Below are 27,721 nucleotides of genomic sequence, written 5' to 3'. Positions count from 1 at the left end.
GAACGCCTCTGGTGACGTGACTCCTCCTGCTGAGCGGCGGACCAATGAGCGGAGCGGGGCGGTGGCTTCCTGAGCGGGGCGGGCCTTAGTGGACTGGAGGAAGAAAGAAAGGAGTCTTTAGGCTCAACCCTCAGTCGCCATTTTAAGGAGTTTGACCTGCCTCACCGGTAGCGGACCGTTGTTACGCAGCACATTTCTAACGCTTTTGATATTTTAATCTTAGTTTTCTCTGATATCAGGATCAATGTCTCGATTTAACAATAATCGCGGCGGCTTCGGGATGAATCACTTCCAGCAGCGCAGAGGAGGCGTTGGGCCCGGCGGCCCGATGCGAGGCGGCCTGATGGCCAACCCGCACTTCAGGAACCATCCGTTTCAGAACCAGAACCAGAACCAGAACCGGAGAGGGCATAATAATAATAATAACTTCAACAGACTTCCTAACCAGGGACTACAGACTCCCCAGAAGACACAGCTGAACCAGTCTCTGCCCATCATCCCCCCGCCAACCCCCGGCCCGGCTCTCACCATGAAGGGCCCGATGCAGCAGCAGCAGGAGCCCAAACCGGCACCGGAGCAGCCGAAACCGGCACCGGTACAGCCCAAACCAGCACAAGAACAGCAGCAGCCGAAGCCAGCACCGGTACAGCCCAAACCGGCACCGGCTCCGACACCGGCACCGACCCAGCAGCAGCAGCCCAAACCGACAACCCCCGCTCCTCCGCCGAAGATCCAGTCCCCCCCACCGAAACCCAACATGACCTCCCCTCCACCCAACCAGGCCAACAAGAACCAGAACCAGCAGCAGCAGCTGAACCAGCAGCTGAAGTCCCCGCTAGGGAACACTAACGGGCAGAAGCCGCCTCCTCACCAGAGCCCGAAGTCAGGCCACTACCAGGGCCAGAAGTCGAGCCCGTATCAAGGCCAGAGGACCGGGCCTTATCACGGCCAGAGATCAGGCCCGCACCAGAGCCAGAGGAGCGGGCCGCCGGCCATGAAGCCCCGACAGGAGCCAGAGAGGATGGCCACAGACAACGCCGCGGGGCCCGATGGGAGCCAGTCAAAGGTCGGTTATTCTCTTAATACATGTTTTTGAGAATGTCGTCGAGCGGCTTTGTTGTCCGCTAACATAGCCATAGCTTCTTCAAATACTGACAGTACGTTCGATTTGAAACACATCACAACCCGAGCGGGCGGAGCTTCCTTGCATTCTCTATACGACTTTTGTTGTGTAGTCGACTGCTGCCAATGGCGGTGCGAGCGGTGAATGAAACCACGCGTACCCTAGTTTATTCGCTTTAGCTATCCGCCATCTTGTCTAAAATCCGAACAGTTACATAAAAGTGTTCACTGTCAGGACAAAGAACACGCAGTATAGTCTATAATGCGTGTTTTACACCGGTTCCCATTTGTTTTCTCTACTCACCTTGTGTACGCTGGTTTGCCAAGAACTACTGTCAGAAAATATAGGTCAAGCTTATTGTTGCCTTGAGCAGATAGACATACCTGATGGGGGATGGGCGCTGGTCTGAGGAACACACACTACAGACTAACAAAGACTACTACTACAAAGACTACTGCGTTAACATGCAGACTAACTAAGACATTATATTTGCGGCCTTTCAGTCTTAACTCTTATCCATGTTCTTTCAGTGTGTGATTTTAGTCTTGTGAATATAAAGGTATTTGGTGTTGCACAGAGATTTTAGTTTTTTCTAATATTACATCTTTAATCCATCGACAGTCGTTCAAGGCAACCCTCTCCATGCTGCTGAAACCCGGAGAGAAGACGTACACACAGCGGTGTCGTCTGTTCATTGGAAACCTGCCCAACGACATCACAGAGGACGACTTCAAGAGGCTGTTCGCAAAATACGGAGAGCCCAGCGAGGTGTTCATCAACAAAAGCAAAGGCTTCGGCTTCATCCGACTGGTAAGGCTTTACACCCTTAAATATATCCACGTGTCATAGTTGATGATGTGTTGGAGTAAAGACTGCTACAGTACTGTGTAAGTACCAGTTTTACACTAAGTGTCTATCACAGGGGTCTACCTTTTCTCCTCTGAGAGCTACATTTATTCACATTGCTCAGCTCAACCTAAACCAACTGAATAAGCTTCTTTTGTGTGAACATTTAGAAAATGGTGATATCCAACACTCAGTTTTTGACATCATCAACATCTAAAATTCAGGAGCATGTGCATGTTCTTTCCCTGTATGCATTTCTTTACATTTTCAATGTGTCAAGCTCATATTATTAAATTCACATCAGATTAATGGACCCCTGTTCTATCATGTGTTATTAAGCTCTACTTTTAGTCTAGGGCTGCAGCTAACCATTATTTGTTGTTTTCTGATTAAATATTTGGTCCACCAAAAGTCAGACGTTTGTAATAAAATGTTGATTTAGGTCGAACAGATCCCTTCATAGTAATGTTACATTTGGTTCCTTTGTAGGAGTCCCGTGCACTTGCCGAGATAGCAAAGGCAGAGTTGGATGACACACCGATGAAAAGCAGACCCCTGCGTGTCCGGTTCGCCACACACTCTGCAGCTTTGTCTGTGAAGAATCTGTCGCCGTTTGTTTCCAACGAGCTCCTGGAAGAAGCTTTCTCCCAGTTCGGAATGGTTGAGAGATCAATTGTCATCGTGGATGACCGCGGACGCTCCACAGGCAAGGGCATTGTCGAGTTTGCCTCCAAACCTGCGGCCAGAAAGGCCCTGGATCGGTGCAACGAGGGCGTCTTCCTGCTCACCACGTAAGTATAGTTCAAACAACACACTTCCGCTGCGTGCGTAATGAGCCGATTCACCGCCATAAAAGGTGCTTGAAACGGTTGCTTATTTGTCTCTTTTGTTTCATCCTTTTCAGGTCACCCCGGCCCATCGTAGTCGAGCCCCTGGAGCAGTTTGATGATGAAGATGGTCTTCCAGAAAAATTGGCACAGAAGAACCCCAGATATCAAGCGTAAGCAAATCACTTCATGCCCCCCCCACTTGCCTTTTGTAGGGATAAGTAGAGCTGTTGTGATTTTGGAGGTTGAATATGGTTTACTTGCGTCTCTCCGATACAGTCATCTTTATTCTGCATATTATTTTCTACAAGTCATTGTTTTGTGAGCAGCAGATGGTGTGATGGGGGCGGGGGGTAGGAACTGAGGTTCAGGGACTGCAGCTGTTAGAAATCAATAGGGCTGACCTGAATGCTTCGACCGTTGCCGTGGTATTCAATCTCCAAATCACTATTTGAATACTTTGTTTTTAAAATGTAATTACATTTTTTAAATATATATGTATGTCATAATAATGTATAAATCCCCAAATAGCCCAATGAGGAATAATCCCACATTATTCATATTCAACATTAATTATCATTATTAGTTATGAAAGGGGTATATCTCACCGAAGCTTCAAAGCACAAAAAATGGTATTCGGGACAGCCCTACAAATCAATCATCTGTGTGGAGTGGCAGATGCTAAATCAAGGGGAGGAGAAAGGATGTTGCCTCCCGTCTTTAAAACCCCACTATACAGTATGTAAACTAGGGCTGCACAATTTATAGAAATCTCGATATGGCATACTGCAATTTTCAATTTGCAGGAGGCACAGTATTTGTAAAAGGTTAAATGTGTGTCATAGTGCAGCGATGTCCAGGCCTACACATCATATTCTACAGACTAAAGAAAACATATTCACAATCAGTATATTGTGTTGATTGTGTCTATAGAGAACGTGAGGAACCTCCTCGTTTTGCTCGCCCCGGCACTTTCGAATACGAGTACTCCAAGCGCTGGAAGTCCCTTGATGACATGGAGAAGCAGCAGAGGCAGCAGGTGGAGAAGAACATGCGCGAGGCCCGTGAGAAGCTGGAGAGCGAGATGGAGGACGCGTTCCATGAGCACCAGGCCAGCCTGCTCAGACAAGGCAAAGTATAGGGTTATTGTTGTCAGGTTTAAAAAAAGAAAAAGGCCTGCAGCTGTTCGGTTGTATTTTCTGCCGTTTATTACTAGAAAAGATGTGTTTCACTCACAGCACATAGAGTACCTTAATGTTCAAGTTCCACAATGAAATGGTTTCATGTTTCCTCTCAGATCTGCTAAGGAGACAAGAGGAACTGCGGCGCATGGAGGAGGTGCACAGTCAGGAGATGCAGAAGAGGAAGGAGATGCAGATCAGGTATTTATGCTCATTAGAATTCTGTTTGGTTGCTGTTTGAGGCAGCTGTCTGTTTCAGAAAGCGGGTTTAGTGAAAACTGAGTCAGTCAACCCTGAGATGAGAGGTGACTTAAACTCTGCGCCAGTTACCACGGTAACTGACTATGAACCCAACTTGCTCGCTGATAGGTTTCCTTCAACAAAGCCTGAGTTTCTCTCTGTCTGATCTCCCTCTTACAGAGACAGACACACTGTTTTATTTCCTCATTCATTCAATGTGTATGAAAGCACGTATCAAAAGTTTCCCATCTCAGCGTTAGCCGACTCAGAGTCCAGAGTTAGGCTCAGAGTTTGTTAAACCTGCTTTCTGAAACAGGACCCGGGTGTCTTTTGTAATCAGAAATTAAAATGAAATGTGATGTGTTGATATCAATGCCGAACTGGGATCACATGATTAACACTTTCCTCGGTGTAAACAGACAAGAAGAAGAGCGTCGCCGGCGGGAAGAAGAGATGATTCACAAGAGGGAGATGGAAGAACAGATGCGCCGCCAGCGTGAGGAGAACTACAGGATGGGCAACTTCATGGATGTGAGTTAAACCAAACGTTAGAATACAAGACCATTACATATATGTAATGAAGAAAGATGAAAATTTGTCCGGATTAATATTTATTTTCATATCTTTGTCTTTCGTATTACAGAGGGACAGGGAAATGAGGATGAAACCCGGTGGAGCTCTGGGCATGGGAGGTAAGTTATTTTATTTTCAGTAATTTCATTGATGTTGCTTATTTAGAAAGAAAAAATCCCCAGAGGCACTAAGAGCAGGGTTCCACCCCATGTATATCAGTTACTGTCAACACCCCTCAGTATGAGATGATTGAATTCAACAGCACCACAAATCACATTCTCCAGCATGACCTTAGAGTTGAACCAGAACCTCTGTTTTAAAAAAAAAAACCTGAACATTATGAAAGTAGGCCTTTTTTGCAGAGCTGTAATATTAGACTGCATTTGTTTTAGCTAATGAGCAAATAAGTGTCTATGTATCTAATGCAGCGCTAGGTAGTTTCTTCTTTACAATGTTGTGATTCCATTTGAAATGATACACATCCAAGTAAATGTATTACAGTATATCTTGTCTAATAGAGTGCTCCAGGGATGACGTATTTTTGTAGGTTAACCAGGAAGTTAGCATCGCCCTGGTTCCTTTGACAAAAAGCCAATGAGATTTTTCTATTTGATTTTGGATTATTGCAACTTTTATGATACTTGGGCGTTTTGTTCAGCAACATAATCTTCACAAATGAACATCACTTTTATGGTTTTTGAAATGATAATGCAATTGCCAAGTAAAAAGCTAACGTTAGGCTATAAACAAACCACACCATGATCGGATGAGCGAAGCTGTGGAGTCGGCGTGATGTTTTGTAGTCTCACAGCAATTGCCTTTTTTTAAGACACGTAAAAGCTTCAAAATTCATGAGTGGGATATTTACTGACGTTAAAATCTCTTAAGCTTGTGTTAAGGTCTTCGCACATAAAGTCAGTTTTTTTTTTTCGTATGCGCTACGAAAGTTACAAAGTGTTACGCACAGAAACTTTGCACACTGAGTCAGATGCGTTCGATTATTCTATTTGTTGCGATAATTTGCAGTCCAAGACGGTACTGAATTAATTTCATGGGCGAGATGGATAGCACTAGTCCCAAACGGGGCTAATGAATGACATTGGCAAGAAGCTATCATTCAGCTGCCTAGAGCACGATCACTAATGTCTAATTGTTCGTACGTCATTTGTTTTGCAGCCATCCCCGATTCCAAACAGTTATGTCACACCTGCCACAATCTTTATATTCTGCACCGCATTTTTCTTTTATTTCTTTATTGTAAAGTGTTTTGTATGACAATTTTGGATGGGAAAAAAAGAGATTTGGTGTGCAAAGGCCTTTAAGAACTTATGTCAGGCATCTAACTCATTCATGCAGCACTCTATTCTACTAAATCAGCTTTTCCATCAACAGGCCACATTTCTTTACCTTTATTTATTCAGGGGGAGGTTCACTGAGAGCAATGCTCTCTTTTTCAGGAATGCCCTGATCACATCCGCACAGTTACACATTCACACCTGGAGGCTGCCCAGTACAACCACAGTCTGATCTGCTGGCCACTAAGCAGCTCCACTGGAGCAGTTGGGGTTTAGGGCCTTGCTCAAGGGGACCTCAGTGGTGGTAATGAGGGAGGGGCAAGTGCTGCTTTTCACTTTGAACCGGTGACCTTCCGGTCTCTTCTCTAACCTTTAGGCCACCACTGCCCCACCATACTGTAAATTTCAAGTGCAGTTTGTGTATCTGACTTGTTATGTTGTTTCTGTTAGATATGTCCTTTGGTGGAGCCAACCAGAAGTTCCCCATGGGTGGACTAGGCTTTGAGGGGCAGCAGGGAATGGGATCACCTGCAGGAGGCTTGATGGGCAACGAAATGGTAACGTATCCCACTTTTTGGACAATCAGTAGTTAATGTAGTTTTTGTTCGGCTTTCCTTTTTGTTGGAAAGATTCCCAGCTGATCTTTTAACATAGGAAGGGCCAGCTGGCAAAGCAGGATGGGAAGTTCTGAATGATTTGTGCCCCCAGCTGTTTTCGGGTGGCTTGCTGGTTGTTGAATATGACCGATACGCTGCCTGCCTGATAGGGTTTCTTTCAACGGTAAGCCTAGCCCCCTCAGTTACCATCAAAGTGTCTTTACCTCTATCCAGCTATGAAACCGTCAACCTGCACTAAATCCTAAGAAATTGCTCTTTAATGTGCTCTGATAGCTGTAGACAGACTTCAGTGGCTCTGCTCACTCTTCTCACACCGTTTGTGTAGTGGACTGCTATTGCAAGCCCTGTCTCACGTGAGCTGGACAGGCACTTTTTCATGACCGGAGGCAGAATGTCATCTACCAGGTTTTTTTTCCCTCAACAATGTGCTCATCTAGTTATAAACAACTTTTTCATACTGTGCTAATAGTTTCATGTATCGTCTGTCATGAGAAGAAAGGAAGTTGTCTATGAACAGGCTCCGCGCATTTTTGGGTGGCAGTGTGGATTCCTGTGTAAAGAGTAGGGGGTGTAGTTCATCTTCTGGACCAACAGCAACCTTTGCTTTCTCAACATCTTTTTTTGTAATGAGCATTTATGTTTTTAGAGCAGGCTGACGGTATAACGCATTAAAACTTGAACACGATGTTCTAAATTGTATATTACAGCAGAATTAATTGATGGGGGCAGGCAAACCTTTTGTGTTTAGGATGATATTGGTGAATACCGGACTAAGCATGACATCTATGCTTCTGGAGGAACCGTAGTATGTTGGTTTCTGGATTACAGTTCACTGTCAGAACGGTTAAATATCTGTTAACATTGCAGGTGAAATGAATGAAAAGCATTTCTAGTAAATTTTCAATCAAGCTTTGAAGTTCTATATACAACATTTGTATATGCTTACTGTACTATGTTTTGTATTTGGAAAAAGCGGTGCGCTTCACATTTGTAGCTTTTGACAAATCAAACTTACACATGCTAATATTAGCATGCCTTAATTATTTAGTCTCGCATTGAATTTAAAGCACCATTTTCCCTTACACCAATAGTAGCAAAGGCATTCTTAGGAAACGAAAATGTCTTTTAGGTTAGCTTGTTGGCAGTGTTGATGTTGGCGGTGCACCATTTTCACAATCTACGGAGTGTGCACCGTGACACACTGTAGTTCTATAGTCACATCTGAATGTAAAGCTCAGTAAAAGTCTATGATAATTTACTAGGCTGAGCAGATTGATGTAGCGCCAGTTCAGGATATATTCATTCTACATTCATACATTACTTTGTATGTTCTTCTTACCATATCGTTCCACTGTAGCCTCGTGTTGTAAATCAAAGCCTCCTCCTCTGTTGGAGTTTTGGCTTTTGAGACATTCACTCTTTTTCACACTATTTTTCTAGTTTCACAGAGTGTCTGAATTGGCATGTACTGTGCATATTGGTTATTGTTGTTGGAGATATGGTTGTGCTGAATGTCCTGTGCAATGTTTCCATTTTACAGTGCCGATATTCTACACATGTATTCCTGGTACAGTCCCTGTACTACAGATTCTGGTCCCACTTGGGACCATTAGTTAAAGTTTTATTATTTTATCAATGCAGTCCCATAAGAGGTACTGTGATAGCCGGACAGTAGATTACTACACCATCATTTCTGCTCTGGAAACATTAGAACTCAATTATTTCAGTCAGAATTTGATACGATGGCACTTCATTTCATATCTTTTTCTCAAATCTTTAAGGAAACCTGACGTCTGCCTGCAACAAAAGAAATATAAAATTGATTGGCTCTTATTTATAACCTTTATATATATTTATGAGTACCTCCATCAAGAGGTTTATCTGTTGCCATATTCAATCAGGGTTTCCGCCAGTTGTTAGGACCGGCGGCCAAGTGTCTCGGAGGAGCGGCTTGTCACTAAAATGAGAATAGCTGGTTCACCTTAAAGGTCAGGTCACCTCACGTGAGCGAGCCTGATTCAAAGTTGTCGCTAACTTCAGGGCTAACCCCCTGCACTTTAATCAGCAGGTGACAAGTAAGATGTGGAAACTTGGCTTTTTGTTCACTGACTGCCTAAACTGTACACAGTGCACTGCTACGTTCACAGCTATAATGTTACTGTTAACCTCATACTCAACGTCCGTCACACACACACACTCGACCGCACACTGACACTCGGTATCGTTAAACACACAACCTACGCACTGAGTTATTCCATAAGAGTTTTTAGTTTAAAAAAACATCTTAAAAATACATAATTCTCTGATGCTTAGACTCGGCGGCGAGTCAACTTATGCCCGGCGGGCCGCTGGGCTTGCAATACACTTGCGGAAACCCTGTCAATGATCTTGAAGAGGTAAATATGGGCAGCATTTACAAAAATGCTAGGTCTACGAAGTAGTAAGGCTAGGCTATAGGCTAGTCTTGGCATGCACTGGAGAGACCATACTAGGTAGGCACTGACTAACGAAAGCATTACCCTCTCTTCCTTTTCCGTATGTAACCTGTGGCACCTGTGGACCTTCATATTGGAACGAACGGTTTCTTCGGATGTGTCTCCTGCTGGTTGTGTTGTAAATCTCACAATATATAACAAATCACCTCTATTGCCGTACCTTTTTTATACCCTTCCATATGGACATGAACTGTGTGCTTACGCACTGAACCTATACCTTATCCCCGCCCTTCCTATCTGCCTCCCTGGCAAATTGACCCCCGCAGCGCAACGAGCGCTTCAACCAGGGCGGTCCTAGGGGAATGGGTCCTGGTAACGCCGGGTTCGGCAGGGTCCGCGAGGAGTTTGACGGTCCTGCAAAGAAAGCCCGTTTTTAAACGCAGCTCTTTGGTGCTTCCAGGAGCAGCATTTGTATAGATTCTCCACAACAAACATGTTGAGTCGCATTTCTTGTATTTAAGTTTAAATTGCTACATTTTAGCCTGACAATTTACTCATTTTATGAAAAAGTCAATATTTTCCTTTTTTATTTTGTATTGTCAGTAGTATGGAAAGATGGGACACCTTCGTGTGCTCGTTAGTTCTTTCTGACCCATGTATAATTTTCTTTTCTAGATGTATTATGCTCTGTGATTCGCCGTGAAGTGATACCTGTAACTTTCTCTACCTACTATGGCTGTGTTTTGTGCCATACATTTGGAGTCAAAGCATGGATTATAATAAAGAGACATTGGTTCTATCAGGACAAACGTTAACATTTATTCCTAAAAGTTGAAGCATACAGTACGTTCAGAAAGCAACTAAAATACCAATTGATTGTAAATAATGTGGATACATCTGCCACATTAGGTCTTATAGGGTCTATGTGTTATCTCTGCCACAGTCCTGAGCCATTGTGTTCAGCGACAATCTAAAAAACAGAACGCGTGGCCGTGCCTGATGCATATGCTCGCTGCAAATGCCCCACCCCCATCCTTTTGCTTCTTTATTTTCCTCCCATCAAATTCAGATAACTAGCTGACACCGCCACAATCAGCATTCTCAATAAAACAAAGAAGTAATGAAGTAGGCATTTTGATGGCACTGGTAAGACATTTAGCATCTGGACAATAGACTAGATGGCAGTGCTCCTAACGGCATCTGCAAGATTTCACAGACCGGAGGAAAACAAGCAGTAAGAGATGCCCTGAGATCTGCTGTCTATGAGAGCCGGCTGTCAATCACTCGTGAACTCCGACCAAACGGTCAAACTAGGCAGCGCTGATTAAATATGAATCATTCTGTTACGTTAATGCCTATTTCTCGCCTCAAATGTTTTCAGAATCATCTTGTAGTGCACGGTTTAGCTGTAAAATGAGAAAGTTTGTGACGCCGCCACCATTGTGAAATCTGGAACGCCAAGTACTGGTCACCTGACCGGAGCACAGCCAATAGGAATGCTCTCTCAATGAAATGACCTGTGATTGGTCAAAGTCTCCCGTCACGGGCTAGATTTTCTAAAGCCTGAAAACAGAGCCATGAGGAGGAGCAGAAGTCTAGTGTTCTCTCAGAACACTTGAATTACAATATGTTGTAAAAATTAAATTAAATAATATCTGTCCACACGACCTTAGTTTTACGAAATATCTCCATCCACACTTGAACGCAAAAATTGACTGCAAGCGCTCAGCAGACCAGTAGATGGCGATAAAGGCTACTTCACCGATACATCAAATAAGAATCTGAGCATACCTAGTGAGCTTCATCTGCTCATATGGTAATAACAAATCAAACAATTTAAAAACAATAGCAACTAATTGTTTCTCTATTTATACATATTATATCGGTACTCTGCCATTCTAGTGCATTTTCAATACACAAATCAACGATAGTCATGCACGAATTGAAGAGATGACGCTTCCTTAACGCTCTGTTTTTAACGGATACAAAATAACCAGAGTTTTGAAAAATCTGCACCTTTTTTAAGAAGGCGTTTTCAGGAATTTATGTTTTAGTGACCTAATACTCCATTTGCGTGTGAACTACAGGCCAAAAGAGGATTAAAGTATCTGTATATGTGTAGACAGGGCCTTAGACCAATGATCCTTTACAAACCTGCATGTAAACGTAGTCTTATTCGGTTCAGTTAAGGACTTGTTTTTGGGTACAACAGACGTCAAAAAATGTTATGTAAAAGAAACGCCAAAGGAAGTCTTTACTGAACTGATAAACCTTTATCTGAATCCAATGACTGTACCATAGTTGCACTATTTGATGGCATGAGTAAATCTGCCTTTGCATGACTGGCAAGGGGCTCATTTGGATTTGCAAACATGCATTGAGGTCAGTCATGATAACCACCAGAAACTAAAGCATACATATATAAAATTAGTTCTATCTATGGATCAAAATGGCACCCTTTACTTATTTTCACTTAAACAAGCAAGAAGAAGGGGTCACCACTTTTAAACAGAAGACAGATTATTTTCAATTGTTGCTTTAAATATAATTTAAATTCTTGCTGTTGATTCAAAAATATTTATGCATTCATGATTTTTATAGAGCTACATTACACTAGCGTAACATGAATCAGCAAACATAGCCAATGTTGGAGATAGATATTAAGCCTACACTGGCACAAGGTGTACTTTGTACTGTGACGAAGCATTCATTGTGCTGGACCTGTAAGAAGAGTTTGTCCAGAGTTTGTCCTAAGCAAGGTATACTGCATCATTATGGCTCGTACTGCAGTGGAATAATTTGGCCCGTCTGCTTCACCTCTTCCACTTTTTGTTACTGACGAGACATGCTGACATTTCACAGTCTCCGGTTTGTGAATTCCCTTTGTACATCTTGTCACTTCATAAAAGGAAGACTGATCAATTTTATTGGTTTAATGCTCTTAATATGATTTTACACTATGACTTCTGATTTAATGTGTATTGTGTTGCACAGATTCATTCTTATGTGGTTGGATGCATAAACCAACATGGCTAAAAGAGGTTCTCTCTGTAGTTGACTGATGGTAATCAAGTGGCAACCTCTGGTACCGAGAAATTAAGCCAATGCGGAAGTGCCAAAAACTTAAGTTCCTCAAATGGCCAATTGAGGCTGGCTCCAAAAGCGAGTCTTTCTCCATAGACCTCCATGTTAAAATGTCTGTGAAATATTACATTTTTGACTCACCGGCCCAGGGGACTGGTAGATGGAAAAAATCTACCAGCCAAGCACATTTTTTACCAGCCAAAATAATAAACTGCCTTTTTGTCACATACACATTAGTTTCAGTACATTTCATTGAGATAATGAGGAATTATGTTGAATACAAATTTGGAGAAGAGAGCAGAGCAAAAATTTAAAGCAAAATAATTTAAATATACTGATGGTTAATAAATTCAAGCCTTAATACTGGGCTTGGGCGGTAACTATTTTTTTCATACCTTCCTGACATTTCTCCGGGTATTGGCTACCAGCGGTCGGACCAAGTCGTTGTTTTGCAGGCCCCGAGTCAAGACTGAAAAGTCCCGAGTCAGGTCTCAAGTTGTGAGTCCTAAACTTAGAGTTTCGAGTCCTAAACGAGTCATAATGTGCTATTCACCAAATGTAATGCCATATTAACAACAGAGTAACTGGTGCCAACTGGCGCTCAGTACCGTTAGTTCTTCATGGTTTTCTCCTGAAACTTGATTGGATGCTGTCGGATTGGTTCAAACTAAGTGGATCCGAGGAATTAAGTGTAAGATAATCAAATGCAAGTCCCCATAACATTTTTTTCAGAGATTCAGCAATATACAACAAAAGATAGAAAATCAGTTTGTTCAGTTCAGTTTACAGTTCGCTTGCTTCGGGGCTCACCTCCTTCACTTTAATCAGCAAATGACAAGCAAGCCTTATAGTCTCATAGACCTCCGAGATTTACTCACCAAACGGAAAATGTACCCGCACTTGGCGGGTGTTAATTTTGGACCCTGCTTACCCATTTATAGTAATAATTGAGGGCGTGGCTGCTTTGAGTGACAGATGGATGCTGTACCAAGTCGCTAGTTGCTAGCCGTCTGCTCTGCTGCGTCATCTGGGCCCGCCTCAGCTGTGTTGTCACTGCCAAGATGGCGACGGCTGGAGCCGCCCACTTTGAGCTTCACAACCGCTCTTCAGAAACCTATGGGCGTCGTCATGGAGACTTCATCCTTTATACACATACTTTATACAGTCTGTGAAGGTAATAGACGAGCCATAATGTGTAACTGGGGAACAGCCGGGGGCACAGTGCTTTCATTTTATTATTTTCCTCAGATCTAGATTCAAGTTGTTGTTCTCACACTGCTTCATGTCATTACTCACATTCAACAGGAGCCCATTGACCAGCACCTTTCTGTATTTCAGGGTACAACATGTGTTAAGCTGTAGTTGCATTAATGTCATCTGTGGCAATATTACAAGACGCAAGAGGCCACAAACGGTAAAAAAGAAAATGGAACATTAACAACCTTGCAGAGCCTTCAAAATGGGAAACAATGAGATAACTGAAATACCAAAATATGTTTTGATTTTTTGATGGCGGGCTTCCCCTTTTGTTGACATTTGGATCACAGATTGTAACTAAACTCTGTAAATTGATGAAAGGCCTGCTGTATAAAGAAACTGTCAACTTGTTAAGGACTTCTTTCAACTGAAATCCTCATTTTCCTCCGCTGCCCAATCTGGCCACTCCCCATGAATCATGTCCGTACCTGTTCTGAGGTATTCTGACATCACTTTGGCATCCAATGGACACTGGCTTGCCTCAGCAAGCATTTCTCAGAGTTGTGTGGTAGGAGGAGATGGGCTGTAAAAGTGAGTGTAAGTATTCTTGTGTTAATTACACCTTTTGGGATGGAGCACATTTCATCTAACTCTTAACTCTCTAACTTTAATAAGTGTAATTGTTTCACTTGACTGTGTTTTTGTTATGGAAATGGTGAATGTGCTGAGTAATGAAGCAGGACACTATTTTTTTCCTGACACTAGCTGGACGGACATTCTGTGGACTGTTGTGAAGGTGTATTTACATCACGTGGAGTTGACGAAAGTGTCCTTATAACAGTGCATTTTTGATGCTTCTTATTATGCTTACATTTTCAATATGAAAAGAACAATAAGTGGCTTTCAGTCTTAGCTTTGGAGTCACTTGTATAGTGTTCTTTTGTAAACCATAAGAGTCCAATGGCTGCCTTTGGAGAACATTTTGACCTGTAGCTGGATGGCCACAATGCTTCCTATGCTAGTTCTTTTCATTTATCTAAAAGCTGCCAAAACATTGGAGTAGGTAAGACATTAAGAAACTTTAAAATGACTTGTAGTGTTCCTCTGGTGCACAGTAAGATAATATACCCTTCACAATAACAAAAGAAATCTTAAGAATTTTTACTTTTTTAAATTTTATGACTTGTGATTTTTATTTTTCAGTATGCAAAACAATCGGTTCACAACTGCACATATATCCTTCCCCATTGCTCCCGCCCCACCCTGTGTAACTCCAAGAACAAGAGGGATGAACAATTCAATAATGTGACTTTGAAGAAATACAATATATCTGGGGGAAAATAAATAAAATAACAAATACATTAATCCTCAGTACAGATGAAGACTTTTAAGAACATATAAACATAAAAGCCACCTGACCATACTTGTGCTTCAGTTGCTTCTACCTTATCCGTACTCCTGTGCAACTATAACAGCAATACACCTTTCACACGTAAGCCAATATTTTTCTGCCCCAATACCATTACTATAAGACATTCTTTCATACGCAATAACCTTTCCCATTTCAGTCACCCAATCCTTTGTTCCAGGTGCTTTCCAGTCCCTGATAATATTTTGTCGCCCTACCATTATTAGTGCCCTATATTTCCAACAAGTCACAGAATCCTTTAAGTCAAGTCTTGGTAACTTTACGATGTAGAACTTTAAACTCATCTTATCCTCAAATACCTTGACATTTTACGAGAATTGCCACAAATTTCAGCCCATTTATCTTCATCCAATGGAACAACCCAAATCCCTTTCCCAAACAGTTTTCAGAGCTGCTTTTTCCCCCCCCGTAGGACAATACCATTTTTATTAGTCGTGGATACCTTATATCCTTTTGAATTTTTGTTTTGTTCTAAAAAAGTAAATCCTCCTCCTTCGTGTGGCATCTGAGAACCCTGCAAAACCCATCTGAAATGGCTGCAAAACCGAGGACTACAGATACTTGGTAATAGAATTGGATATCATGGAGTGTTCATCTGTAATGTTACGTGTGTTTGTGTTATGTAAATTTTTTCTTTAACAGGTTTGACCGGCTTTAAAGATTGTGGACTGTGGAGGGATTTGTGGCTGTGTAGCGTGGACTCAGGAATGCTTTAGCAAAGAAGTCTAAACTCTGGTCTTGTGTGCAAAAGATCCTTAGTAAGATTCACAACAGAACAACGAATAGATGATTAAAACCAGGAGGCCAACTATAGCTATAACTATAATAACTGTAACACATTTGGCTTTGAATCGGTGTAATATATAGGGATGCACCGATGCTGATATTCACTTGATTCAAATAGCTGGATCGGGTATCGGTGACAATGGGACCAATCTAATCAATTCTATGCTTATGTCTGATTACTCGTGCCTCATGCGTCAACAGCACGCCAGTAGAAATGCGTCCTATACTGTCCAAAATTTGTGATCGGGGGGTACACCAGTTTATGCACCGATCCGATACCATCATTTGTTAACCCAGTAAAATCGATCCTTCTTTATTTGTTCCTGTTTTATATAAAGGGTTTAATCTGAGCAAGGCCATTCAACGAAGATAGTAATCATATCACATCCATACATGGTCAGTAGTAAACATCTGTAAAATAATAACTAACACAACCAACTTCATGAAACACCTCCCGAATCATCACGCTGAAGAATTCAACGAATTTTGAAGTTTTTTTTTTTTTTTACCAAGTTGCTCGTGCACGATTTTATTATTTTTTATAAAAATATATATATAATTTTTTTTTACATAGTTAAAGCAATGTTTAAGTCAAGCCTGATGTTGCTTTACTCATAAAAGAATAATCCCAGTCACTTCCACACAGTGAGGCATACAGCTGATTAATTGAACACTGGTATTGGATCGGTACTCGGTATAGGCCGATACCCAAAGCCCAGGTATTGGTACCGGTATCGGGACTGAAAAAGTTGAATCGGTGCATCCTTATTGACAGTTGGGCAATGATGCTGATCTAATTTTGGAGTATTCCTCTTGCATGAAAGCTGTTTTAATCCTATAGATAAAATGACTACATAGCCCTTTTATTTTGTAAGACAAGAACATTTCTAAACTACAACTTCATGAACTTTGAAAAACGCTTTCAAATAATCTGGTTTTACTCTTTAATGTAAAAAATGCCAGTCAGTTGAAAGAGCAGAAATTCTGTCTACAACTTGTAAGTACTTGCTTTTCTGAAAGTGAATGGCACCAGCGAATGCCACCAATATAAGTATACAACAGTCATTCATTTCACAGTTATCTTTGCTGTAGTTTCAACATTGCACTTCTGTAGTGGGAATGGAAGAACTCTGGTTCTACAACACCAGATTGGTGTTGGTTGGTTGGTTAAGTCAAATTTTGTGAAGAGAACTATTCACAAATAAGTTAAGTCTGGAACCAGTTTACAACCATTGTGTTTGATGATTAATGCTGGTGTATTTGTTATTTTTTTGTAGATTAAAGCCTAACACTATCAATGCAACATTAAACCAGCTTTTTTTATTTACCTCGCCAAGTTCAGCCTTGAGGGTTATTCTAGATTAGATTTTTGGATGACTAGTTATATACAGTATGTTCATTTTCTAGATGGCTAATTATCTCTATACAATCATGAATCTAACTGAAATCAGTTATAATAATTTCAGGAGTAAAAAAAGACACCTTAGTCAAGCTCAAGTTTTTGATTCTTTATGCTTTTCTCACTTTACGAAGATTGACAAGGAAAATTTAGCACAACAACAAAACCCCCCTTTGGATTCACTTGTGTAGTGCTCTTTTGTAGATAGATTGTTCAGTATCTGACTCAATGGACAGATTTTGAACTGGATCTCCTGACTAAACAGTAACCTGGAAGGATTTGATCACATAGCAAATGGAAAAACCAAAGGGGGGAAAAGACAAAAGTCAGAAGACCGCCAACACTTTGGAGTTGGTAAGACAATTTGATATTATTAAAAAGTGAAAGTTAAATTGGCAGCTAACTTTAATTACTGCTGTTCTTTTGTGTGTAGCGTATTAGACAAGTATTTAGGAAACATTAGGCTAATTTAGGGCTTTGCTAGTCAAACAGATGTTCTCCTCCATACAGCATCTGAACATCCTGCAAAATAGTACAAGTACTCATTGAGTGTAACCTTTAAAACTTGTAATGTTATGTCTGTGTGTTGGTGTTGTGTACAATTTGTTTTTCTTTAACAGGTTTGGCCATCTTTAAAGGTGTTGGACTATGAGAAGGAACTTTCCAAACCAAGAAATTCAAAGTCTGTAGCTTCGTCGCTTTTGTTAATGACTTTGGAGGACCAAATAGCACCTGATTTTGATTACATCTATTAAGGATGGTGATGGGTGGTGGCTCTATAGCTCGGACTGTAGCTTGTAAAGTTGGAAGATGGAGATTTAACATTTCTTCTTGCACAAGAACACAAAACGGCCGCTGCTGCAGCAGTTTGACTTAGCGTTATTAGAGTTCAAATGGAAGTCAAACCATTGACACTGACATTTTTGAAGTCATGTTCATAGTGAAGATTTGTTTAAAGAAAGCGGCAAGCACATTTAACAAACTACACAGTAACAAACTACATCACAGAGGAGTGTCCCCTATGGCCTACACATTTTGACTTTGTGTTTATTGAAGTAAAAAAAAAAGATCAAATCTTTGATGACATTCTTGAAGACTTTGTCAGGATTTGTTTAAAGCTGGCACCAAGCGCACTTCAACTATTTAGCAACTATATGAAGTTATGGTGTCACGATTTCAATTCTAAATCCTAAATCAATGGAAATGAGCTCTCGATGTCGACATTTTAAATCAAAAGCAGGATTGGCGATTCTCCCAGTGTTTTTCTCAGTTCAGCAAACTGTTTGGCGATTAAAACCGTGACCCCGCTATCCCCACTTCAAATTGATTGCGCGTCTACTTCGCTCCATGGCGCCGACGGGGACTTCAGGGTGCATTCAAGAGTACTTTGTAAACTGAGAAACTCTAGCAATCCTTCCATCTAGTGGAACTTCTTTTTGTTGTTTAACTGTTTGTTCCCAATTGACTGATGAAATAAGTTATTGTTATTACATATTACATACATTATTTAAATTTGACCATGTTCATAATTGAACGACATTTAAATTTGAAAATGTAAATGTCAGGGCATAAAACCTGTTAACTGTTGATCTTTGCGAATCAAGATTCCATAGTCTAACGATGGCATACCCGTAAATGTTGGGGAAAAAATATTAAATTTAAAATCGCCCTGTGACCTTAAAATCGAAAGCCCAGTCGAATCACGGATTTGTAGAATCGTGATACCCCTAATATTAAGGAGGTTCAAAACAGGGATGTCCCTTATTGCAAACACATGTTGACTTTGTTATTAGAGTAAAAACGGGAACCAAAGCATTCTTAGAGAAGTTCAGAATCCAGATTAGTTTAAAGGTGGCACAAAGCACACCTCACAAACTACACAGTAACTATATCAGAGGTTCAGAACAGGGACCTATAGCAGCACATTTTGATGGCATTGTGGGAGTAAATATGGCGATCAATGCTTTGACACTGACCTTTTTTTAAGAGTTCTTTGTCGAGGTTTATTAAAAGGCAGAGTCGAGCACACTTAACAGACTACACAGTAACTAGATGAGAGGTTCAGAACAGGGAAGCCCCTTATTACCAACACTTTTAACGGCGTTATTGGAGTAAAAATTGAAAGCAAAGCTTTGACAGTGACATTTTTTAAGAGAAGTTCATAGTCAACAGACTGTAAAGTAACTGAAATATACAAGTTTGGAACAGGGATGTCCTCTTTTGCAACACAACAATTTTGACATTGTGTCATTGAAGTAATGATTAAAAGCAAAGCTTTGACACAGACATGCCTAAAGAGAAGTTCTTAGTCAAGATTTGTTTAAAGGCTACATTGCTTTTAACCATAGACGTATATACGTAGATGCCGCTTTGGCAGCTTCATATCGTTGCTGTGATATGCCTGTGTCGCCTCCATATTGGGGAGGTCAGGACAAGCCAGTAAACGCATACAAGTGAACAGGGCAGCTGCTGCTTTCTGGATAAAAAGCACTACAATGTTTTCTCAACCAATTGCAATGAGTTGTTTTTATATTCAAGGATTTCTGATCTACGAGGAGTAGAAAATTAAAGTTTTGTCTCCAGTTACTAAAAATCGCGATACTGAGCTATGATTACTGCAAGACGCTCAAAAGATTGTGTATCAACGTTAGCTAAGCTTAATGACCTGAATTACTTATGTGGTGGGAAATAATTGATTTTGCTGAGAGCTAACGTTACTGTCCCAAAAACCCAGGACATGACATCAGCTTTATTGTTAGTGGTATTAGACGCATGTCGTAAATTTCAATTGGTCGAGGATTAGGTAACAATAACAAGCACTGGTTAGCTCTTATCTGATGACCTACAGAAGCAACTGTTTTGTAAAGATGTAACTTAAACTGTAATCTTGATGATGTGAAAAATTCTTAAAGGAAAATGTGCTACAGTATGAGAGTACGACTTCTTAATACAACAGACGGACCTGTCGGTGATCCATGAACCCGAAATAGTAACGCAACGTTACTGAACCGTTTGTCACCAAAGTTAGTTGTTTTTGCTGGGTAAATCTAACCTACAGTACTCCACGTAGATCAGAAACGCTTGAATATAAAAACAACTCATTGGAATCGGTTGAGAAATCCAGAAAAAACGGCAGCTTCCCCGTCCACTTCTGTGTGTTTCCAGGTCAGTCCTGACCTCCCCACTATGGCAGCGACGTCGACGTACAATCCAAAGGCCACTGCAGCCTTCTGCATATATATATCTATGCTTTTAACCCCCTTACCATATTTGTTCTATTTTTGTGCAGAATTCCTGACCCTGAAAGCTTTTTATTTAAAAACTGCACTAGTAGACCTGACCGACCTCCCATTCACCAACCTACCTCAGGCAGGAAGTCCCAAGCACCTTACGGTTGAAGAGAGGATGGCGTGTTGTGCCCGTGTGGTTGTGTGTGTTTCATGTCTTTGGGTAAATGAGAGGTGCGTTAGCTGCTGTCAGCCAGCTTGGCAAAGACTGGCTGCCCCAGTCCACAGTAGAGGCTCTTCTCTGCAGTTGGGTTACATTGGCGATGAGTAGTTCTGCAGAAGTCAGTGGACAGTAAAGCCTGGACTTGTTTGCACTGCAGCCAGAGGTATGCTTACACAGATCAGCTGAACAAGTAAGGTAAGTGTCCCATCCATGTTTATAATACAAGATGCACAGATTCTTCCCGTAACTTAACTCTTCTTCTCTCTGGCCTCTCTCACACCACGTCACCGCTCAACAGTGACGTCCACAGGGCTTCTGGCATCACACTTCCAAAGAATGGCATCACAGTGCAGATTTCTGTTCTTCAACCTTTTTTTGCGTGTGGATGTGGCAAAGCATCGTAGCCGCCCCCGTGCAGTGTGTGTGTGTGGTTGTAGTACTTTGGCTTCTCTGTATGTATGCATGAAAGGTACGATGTATGGACGGCTGAGTCACTGGTTCATCTACAGTTTCTAACCAGAGGTGTGGGATACAGTGCTGCTGTCATGTTGTGAACACTAGAAGTCAAGAGAACCTGTTCTTTATTTTTTGGCATCGCTTGAAGTGTTCAAGCAAGATGAAAAAATAATGTCATTTTTAAAACAGCAGAAAGCGTAAATCTTTCATATTTGCGTTCTCTTCATTCAGCTTGTGCTGGTTTTTCTGAACTTTATTTTGCCATATTTAAAAGGTAATAAGCTTTGGTAATAGGCAGGTTGTGTGCAACAATGAACGGAGTAAAGTGAGTCAAAAGTCCAACTCAGATGGCATTTTCTATTAATGCTGTAAGAAACCTTTTAGGTAGTTTTGTCTTTTACATCTTTAACAATCAAATAGTGCTACGTCTGATCAAAAAGCTGCACAGATGTCAATTTCTGGTTTGATCTTACCTTTTATATTTATTTGTTATAATTCTAACTATATTGAGTTTGCCTTTTCAGAAACAATAGCACAAGTGTGCAGGCTAATCTTTGTTTCACATGAATTTATTTTAACGCACAGTAATCCTATCACTGAACCATGGTAAATGATATAAAGGTTATAGAGTATAAGTTAGCACTTTTCACTGAGTTTCTGTAGACATTGCAAGGACCTTGGTAACTGACAGAAGTGCTCCGTCTGTCGTCACCACCCCCGACTACCTCCGTCTCTGGCTGTGAAATGTCTGTAAAACTATAAACGTTAATATCGTGTGGTAGTGGGTTGGAATGCCTTTGCCGATTTGAAGTGAAACCTGTCACGTACTGCTTGGGTTGCTCTGGGTGGGACTGTACAACATTTAAATCCCTGTGTCAGACATCCTGTTTTTGTAATCCAATGCAGTTTGATCCTTTGACCACAACCTTTGTGACTTATTGTGTTTGTGTAGATGCTGTTTCTCTTCACACTCCCGTACAACCTCCGTCTATAAACTTTGGCTTTATTATATCACCTAAAGTGTCTACACTCTGTAGTTCAAATGGAAGGTGTTCTGAAAAGGTGAAGTTAGTTATTGTAGTAAAAAACACTCTCTCTTGGAGTCCTAGCTTCAAGTCTCAACACACAGATGTGATATAGGTGTTTTTAGTGTCTGTGTCATATTTGATGTCCATCGCAATTGAACGTCCATAAATCAGCGTAGAAATCATAGAAAAACAGACGCTCCTTTACTACTTCAGAACTTGCCTGTGAATCATCATGTGTTCCTTCAGTATAAAAGTAATCTAGTGATGGTTGTCTGTCCATCCAGGGCTAACACAGGAGCAGCTTATAGGTCATGCGGTAAACTTTTAATGCTGCTAATTTGCCAAAAATATAAACAAGGGTTCAAGTTGAAGCCTGTATCGTAACTTACCGAAATGCAACTTTATGCTTCCTGTAAACATCCCCCAAAGCATCATGGGAACTGTGATTCCAAAGCTTAGCGGTGATTTTCCCCCATAGAAGTAGTAAGACAAAGAATAATGATAGGAGTGAAAATCCTTTTTTTCTTCTTTTTGACAGTGTAAAGTAGGGATGCTAATATTGAAAAACATTCTTAACCGATGACCGACCCTTGTTAACCGAATATTAACTGATTATTAAACTTTAACTGACAAAATTAGGTCCTCGCAGGCAGCGGTGCGCCAGCTGCAGTGTATGAGCCCTGTGTTGGACAGCGGACGACTGAAGGGACATGGCGGCGATCAACCTTAATTTATGAAGGTATTGCGAACGCTCAGGTTCAGGCATGATCGCAAAATAATTATTAGACATGCGTATAAAACAAACGTTTGTATAACAAGAGATTAATGCATACGAATTTATCAAAATTACAATCCAAACATACGTCAAATTACATTGACATCTATGAGATTTTTGGTTTTCTATCCCCCAAAAGGGGGCGCCGGTCTGATGCATACCAGATCCACTCCTTCTGTTCTTACCTTTCACAATAAAAGCCCTATAAATATACACTGTTTACCAGAGGGAACTCAAATTCACTCAGACCATTTTGCTTAAAAGAAACTCAATATTATAGCTTCCATTAGTTTAGGCTATGCAACAGTTTGCCTCTCAGACTGCCAGACGCTGCTGTGGGTCAACAGGATCCCAGTAGTTAGTCCTCTAGCTGCATGAATCCATTCAAACCTTTTATTATGAACAAGTTCTGCAACTGTCGCAAATTTGCATCGCTGCCGTTGGGAATGGTTTAGATTTCACAGGCCAGTATTTAAACATATTGGTGTCGTTTACTACTCACGCCCCCCCGCTTTAGACTGAAGTTGTTTGCAGACAGTCATACCAGACACAGCAGAAATATATTGACCTCTAGTTGACGTATTTCACATCCTCTTGAAAGGAAGGAGGAAAAGGGAGACATGTCGTTCTTCTGTGAGAATAACATTTTGCAGTAGTGCTGGACTCTTGCTTTCCTTTCCTCTCTCCTCTCGGTGCCTCTTACTGCTCATATTTTGTCACTCTTCCTGTTAAACCTGAACGCCCTGTCCTGCCAGTGACCAGCCAGTCATTGTGAAAACACAGTACTATCACGACTGTGGCATGTTCCTTTCTGTAGCTCGTATGTAGGAGTTGTCTTGTATTTGTGAAGGACCGTGGTGGAGTTTCTGGTTCTCCTTGATCACGAGGGGAACCACGCTGTGTTCAACCGTTGCCATGACCTGAGCCCTGGAGGCTGTCGAGATGTATCCGTCTGCACTGTGATCCATTTTCTAACCAAGTCCTCAGTCCTGAGGCCAAAATGATCTTTTCTATGTCCTGTCTCTGAGTGTGATGCCAGAATAACCCTTTTGGCCTCTAATGGCCTCGTCTAAAAGGGCACCGCCCAAAGTCTGCACCAAGTCTACTTCTCTACCAGCTTTACGGTGCAGCTCCCAGCTCTGTTTGGGTTTGATGTGTCAGTACGAAGTCCAGCTTCACATGGCTTTGTAACAGAAGTACCTTCCCTGAGGTTTGCAACAGATCTCAATGTTGTTGTCATGTATTTGTCTCATCTGCAGTTTCTAAACCAGTGAATCTCCTTCAGGGTGCTGAGGTGCTTTTCTAAAAACCTGTATTTTAACTATCAATTCAAACAACATATTTATACTTCTCACATTTACATACATACGTGTAATGCATGTTCACATTCTAACATCATAAACCTGTATTTACAATTAAAACATGTTTGGTTTTCTTTTGAATTTCCACAAACACAAAACACACACATAGACGCACAGGCTGTCATTTTTGTCTTTTTTTTTTTTTTTTTTATAAGGTGGCAACCTCAAAATAGTAATGGTATATAAAACAAACAAAAAAAGTAATGGTAGATACCTGCTGACCTGTTCACTAGCAGGCTCTCATTGTTTGTCTCTCGCCACAGGAGCCTCGACCCGTCGAAGGAGGCTGAGAATCCTCACCGTTAAACCAGGGTAAGTGGTTAGTAAAATGCAATGTGTGGGCTTCGAGAACAACCCAGTCTTTTTTTATATAATACACGTGTTCCTTTTAAAGTAGCACCCCACCGGTTTAGCTTTGCACTCCTGTATCATTGTCATCTCACGATGGACAGTTTGAAATAAAAGTATCAAAATTGATGCAGGAGAACCAGATTTTTGCTTTCTTCTTCTTCGTCAAAACCTACTGCCTTCATTACCCATAATGCAATTCTGTTGGCAGTTCAGTCGGAGACTTGTGTCAACCTTACACCAAACGACTTTTCAAGCGATGTCACTGTCGCAGACCTTTTTCCATTGTCAGAATGAAATCACGAGAGTTTTGCTAGAGTTGCGGCACTCTCCTATGACCTCGATCATTAAGTGTAAGGTGGTCATAAACTCAGTCCATGCTGTCTTAAAGGGGACATATGCTCATTTTCAGGTTCATACTTGTATTTTGGGTTTCTACTAGAACATGTTTACATGCTTTGATGTTTTAAAAAAAACTATTTTCCTCATACTGTCTGCCTGAATATACCTGTATTTACCCTCTGTCTGAAACACTCCGTTTTAGTGCATTTCAGTGGAATTACAAAAGAATTGCATTGCTAGGCAAGTCCATGTTTACTTCCTGTCGGCTGATGTTATTTACATACACTGCAACCAGAAATAAATTGGGACCCATTTAGAATGTTTACATTTAAAATTGTGAAATGGTCTAAATATTGTAGATTTGTGACATCACAAATGGACAGAAATCCTAACGGCTTGTTTCAAACGCACAATTTCTGTGTGTTTCTCCGTATATTGAACGTTTTGATAGTTTAACAGTATTTATATGTCACTTAAACCTGCTTTATAATATAAGAGACATGAAAATCTCACTTTTTACAATATGGGACCTTTAAGTCTGTCTTTGGGCAGTAGCTCAAACGGAGCGTTTCAGACGGAGGGTGAAAAGAGGTGCTGCAGCACAGTTGGTATGAGAAAAGTAAAGTGTTTTTTGAACATTAAAGCATATAAACATGTTCTAGTAGAAACCCAAAATACAAGTATGAACCTGAAAATGAGCCTAATAGTCCTCTTTAAATCACCAGTCAGTGTGTACACAGGGCATTTAAAAAGGAGTAAATGTTGTTTATGTTGTGTAGAAGTTAAATAACAGTTGGTCCTTTCTTTTTCTTTCTTCCCGTCTTGTAGGTTAAATGAAGACTGATGTCTGATAAAATGCCAGAGCTGCAAGAGACCCAGCAACTGCACTGTGGTGACACCAAGATGACCTCCATGTTAGTTCCCATTATTCATGCATGGATGTGAAATATCATAAAATAATCCAAACACTAAAGTAAAGAAATCTAGAAAACCAATACTGGAAAACAATGCGTTAGATGTGATGTGTGTTGTGTTTAAGTGTTGACCACACTAGCTGTTGAAACATCATTTCAGTTTATAAACTCCACTAAAACCAGTGTTTTCTTTCTGCTTCTCCCTTCCAGGTGGAGCTGCAGGTGATGGAGCAGACGCAGTACCAGGAGGCATCCAGCAGGAGGACGAGCAGCTCGCAGTCCAGAGGAGGGATGCACGGTTTTGTTTAGAATTTGTAATAATAAATGATATAAACCAGACTTTTGTTGTTTGTATTTCTTACAATGCAGATGTTCAGCCGATAATTTGAGTTAAGAGTCGTTTCAAGCCTGTTATTGTAAAGTAGAAACATACTACACTTTATAGCATAATTGCATATATTCAGTCAAATTTAAGTTGCAGCATGTGGAGACTTGCAAAGTACGTAGTTAGTTAAAAAACATGAAGATGGTTTTACTTGATTTAGTCATACTGATGCACTTTGACAAATGCTTGTGCTGAGCGCTGAGTAGTTGATTAACTACCACCTCCGCCTGCTGACTTGCCTCAGTGCTCCCGCTCTGAAGCCAGTCCAGTTACAATTAAGGGTAAAGGTGCAATGTTTCCTCTGCTGGATCACGCTTGTATCCTGAGGTTTTGGCTGTCAACCCTGGAGGAGGTCCAGCCCGGAGCGAGGAAGGCGATACGGAGGAGCCTGAAGTTTACAAGCCCAACTGAGGGAGGCCGAATGTGGGTCAGTTTGCCGTTGCCTGACCTGAGCTGCACTCTGGTACTATGAGACTCTGTAAACAGGCTGTTGGCAGCCAAAAACACACCAGTGACACATTAAAGGAAAAACCTGTAAAGTTGTTACTAAACAATCCCATCCAGTGTAAAGTGGCAATGGTGAAACAAGGAGAAGCTAGTTAACACCTTATTTTATAGGACTATATTCCTAATAATCTCATAGGAAACAGTCGTGTAATATGTCATTTATGTTAGGTAGAATATAGACAGTGTTCAGTTACTATACTGGTTCACAACCTTTGCTAAATGATGTACATCCACAGCCTAATCAGATCAACTACCCTGCTAACCCCACCGGTCATGTTCTATGTGTTCATTTTAATTTAACATGTTACTACAGTGGTATTGGAATTGTTCATGTTTAAGCCCATTGTGTTTTTCTTTTGTACGAACACTTGGAGTGGCTGAAGCTGGACATTTCAACCATTTATCCGTTCCTTTAGTGATCTGTTTCCACTTCTCTAGTTTCCGCACACTCTTAAAGGAACTGTGTAACGATAAGGGGGATCTATTGGTAGAAATGGAATATAATACTAGTAAGTATGTTTTCTTTAGTGTATAAATCACCTGAAAATAAGAATTATGTTGTCGTTAGCTTAGTATGAGCCGTTTATATCTCCATAAGGAGCGGGTCTTCTTCACGGAGTCCGCCATGTTGCACCGCCATGTTTCTACAGTAGCCCACAACGGACAAACCAAACTCTGAGTTGATAACGTTACTCGCTGCTGTTGCTGCCACTCTCTCTCTTGCTTCAGCACTCACTTCCCACGTACATACACACTACACACTGGCATTCTTCTGGAAATCAAAAAATTCACTCAATTGAACACAACAAAATAAAATAACGGCGTCGGTTTTCCTTTTGAGTACCAAATTTACATAAAGTATTTCTGTTCAGGAAACTTTCAAAAATGTCTTCGGGAGCAATAGACCTGTAAATTAAAGTGTTGATAAAAACTGGTCTTTTAAACTTTTTTTTTTTTGTTTGTTTTAAAAGCTGTAATCCTGGTAACACTTTAAAATACAGCCTGCCTACAGTGTAATGTTGTATGAGTCAGGTAGCCTACAACAAGGCTGTGGAGGATGAAAGGAGAAATGAATAATTTTTAATGTATTTTTGTAAATACTGGTCATTTAGGGGGTAGAGTA

The 27,721-nt window shown here is 41.0% G+C and overlaps 1 protein-coding gene across 2 annotated transcripts; it reads left to right on the top strand.

The window, feature by feature from the left end:
• Positions 1-87: 87 nt before the first annotated feature.
• sfpq (splicing factor proline/glutamine-rich) lies at positions 88-26,045 on the top strand. 2 transcript variants are annotated; one of them, XR_012590672.1, is made up of 12 exons: positions 110-1,066; positions 1,745-1,933; positions 2,459-2,760; positions 2,874-2,969; positions 3,730-3,926; positions 4,094-4,178; positions 4,637-4,748; positions 4,861-4,909; positions 6,536-6,642; positions 24,366-24,414; positions 25,621-25,706; positions 25,917-26,045. XR_012590672.1 is itself a non-coding variant. In XM_074613652.1 (10 exons), the coding sequence occupies exons 1-10, from the start codon at positions 245-247 to the stop codon at positions 9,572-9,574; spliced, it is 2,070 nt and encodes a 689-aa protein (XP_074469753.1). In that variant the 5' UTR covers positions 88-244; the 3' UTR covers positions 9,575-9,946. The 2 variants fall into 2 exon arrangements, 1 of the variants encoding a protein (XP_074469753.1); XM_074613652.1 differs by lacking the exons at positions 24,366-24,414; positions 25,621-25,706; positions 25,917-26,045 and adding an exon at positions 9,464-9,946 and having other exon boundaries at positions 88-1,066.
• The last annotated feature ends 1,676 nt before the right edge of the window (positions 26,046-27,721 follow it).

This window comes from Sebastes fasciatus, chromosome 17 (genome assembly GCF_043250625.1).
Source record: "Sebastes fasciatus isolate fSebFas1 chromosome 17, fSebFas1.pri, whole genome shotgun sequence".
Classification (NCBI taxonomy): domain Eukaryota; kingdom Metazoa; phylum Chordata; class Actinopteri; order Perciformes; family Sebastidae; genus Sebastes; species Sebastes fasciatus.
This window is presented reverse-complemented; position numbering and strand designations above follow the sequence as displayed.

Bases quoted from the DNA above. Each gene is read 5' to 3' on its own strand.
- sfpq (XM_074613652.1), top strand. From the start codon at position 245: ATGTCTCGATTTAACAATAATCGCGGCGGCTTCGGGATGAATCACTTC. The intron at 4,749-4,860 runs GTGAGTTAAACC...TTCGTATTACAG, and splicing joins GGATGGGCAACTTCATGGAT to AGGGACAGGGAAATGAGGAT. The intron at 6,643-9,463 runs GTAACGTATCCC...TGACCCCCGCAG, and splicing joins GCTTGATGGGCAACGAAATG to CGCAACGAGCGCTTCAACCA.